Source organism: Triticum aestivum, unplaced genomic scaffold, assembly GCF_018294505.1.
Source record: "Triticum aestivum cultivar Chinese Spring unplaced genomic scaffold, IWGSC CS RefSeq v2.1 scaffold77688, whole genome shotgun sequence".
NCBI classification, from domain to species: domain Eukaryota; kingdom Viridiplantae; phylum Streptophyta; class Magnoliopsida; order Poales; family Poaceae; genus Triticum; species Triticum aestivum.
The window spans coordinates 5,154-6,425 of NW_025227361.1; the positions used below are offsets into that span (position 1 = coordinate 5,154).

The 1,272-nt window shown below is 56.0% G+C and overlaps 1 protein-coding gene across 1 annotated transcript in view; it reads left to right on the plus strand.

Moving 5' to 3' along the window:
- Positions 1 to 1,272, plus strand: part of LOC123172708 (probable leucine-rich repeat receptor-like protein kinase At1g35710) — a 6,545-nt gene that overhangs the window by 3,779 nt on the left and 1,494 nt on the right. Inside the window, exon 2 of the mRNA XM_044589643.1 lies at positions 137 to 1,269. Coding sequence (XP_044445578.1) covers positions 137 to 1,269 — 1,133 coding nt within the window. The remainder of the gene's footprint in view (positions 1 to 136; positions 1,270 to 1,272) is intronic.

Sequence of the window (1,272 nt, forward strand, 5' to 3'; positions counted from 1 at the left end):
TGCCAATGCATATTCATTATAAGTATATTGTGCGGTCCAGTGTGTGATCTCCCGCGGTCTTGACTTTTCCCTACACACAAGCATCTCTCTCCAGGTCCGTCCGGGGACATGACAAGACTAGCTCACCTCGCCGGCGCGGCCGCACTCTTCTTGCTGGCAGCCGCCATCCCGGCAACGACTGTTGCGGTGCTGCCCTCAGAGGCCGATGCCCTTCTGGCATGGAAGGCAAGCCTCATCGACGCAGCCGCGCTCTCCAGCTGGACCCGGGCCACACCCGTATGTGACTGGCATCGGGTGCACTGCGACAACAAAAGCGCCGTGGTGGAACTAAGACTATATAGACTCGGTCTATCGGGCGGGCTCGATACGCTCGACACAGTGGCGTTCCCGGCGCTCGCCTATCTGGACCTTAGCATCAACCACCTTGGCGGCGCCATACCGGCCAGCATCTCGCGTCTGCGCTCCCTCGAATCACTCGACCTCAGCAATAACGGCTTCAACGGCTCCATCCCGCCGCAGCTCGGTGACATGCCCAACCTCCTCTCCCTCAGGCTCGACAACAATAGCCTCGTCGGCGCCATTCCACGCCAACTCTGCAGCCTCTTCTCCATGAAGTATCTGCATATGTCAAACAACCAGCTCAGCGGAGGGCTCCAGAACTGCTTGTGCAATCTCCAGAATCTCCTGGTCATACACCTGAGAAACAATCGGCTCACCGGGGAGCTCCCGGACTGTTGGTGGAACCTGCAGTCCATGAATCTGTCAAACAACTCCTTCTCAGGTGAAATCCCTGCGGCTAAGGCAAACCATAATTGCTCTCTCTTTACACTATACCTCGCCAGAAATGCCTTTGTTGGAGACGTCCCACTTTTATTGGGTTGTACCTGGCTGGTCGCCCTCGACATCAGCAGCAATAGATTCAACAGCTCCATTCCGCCGCAGCTCAATGACATGCGCGGCCTCAACGACCTTCGTCTCCACAATAACAACCTCGTCGGCAACATCCCACACCAGCTCTGCAGGCTCATCTCCATCACGGTACTAGATTTGTCGAACAACAGGCTCACCGGGGACCTCCCAGACTGCTGGTGCAACTTCCAGGTTCTGTTATTCATGGACCTATCCAACAACCGGCTCACCGGGAAGCTCCCAGACTGCTGGTGGAGCCTAGAGGCTCTGCTGTTCATGGATCTATCCAACAATTACTTTTCAAGTAAAATCCCGGCACCTGTGGCAAACCACAACTGCTCTCTTAGGTCTCTTTACCTCGCC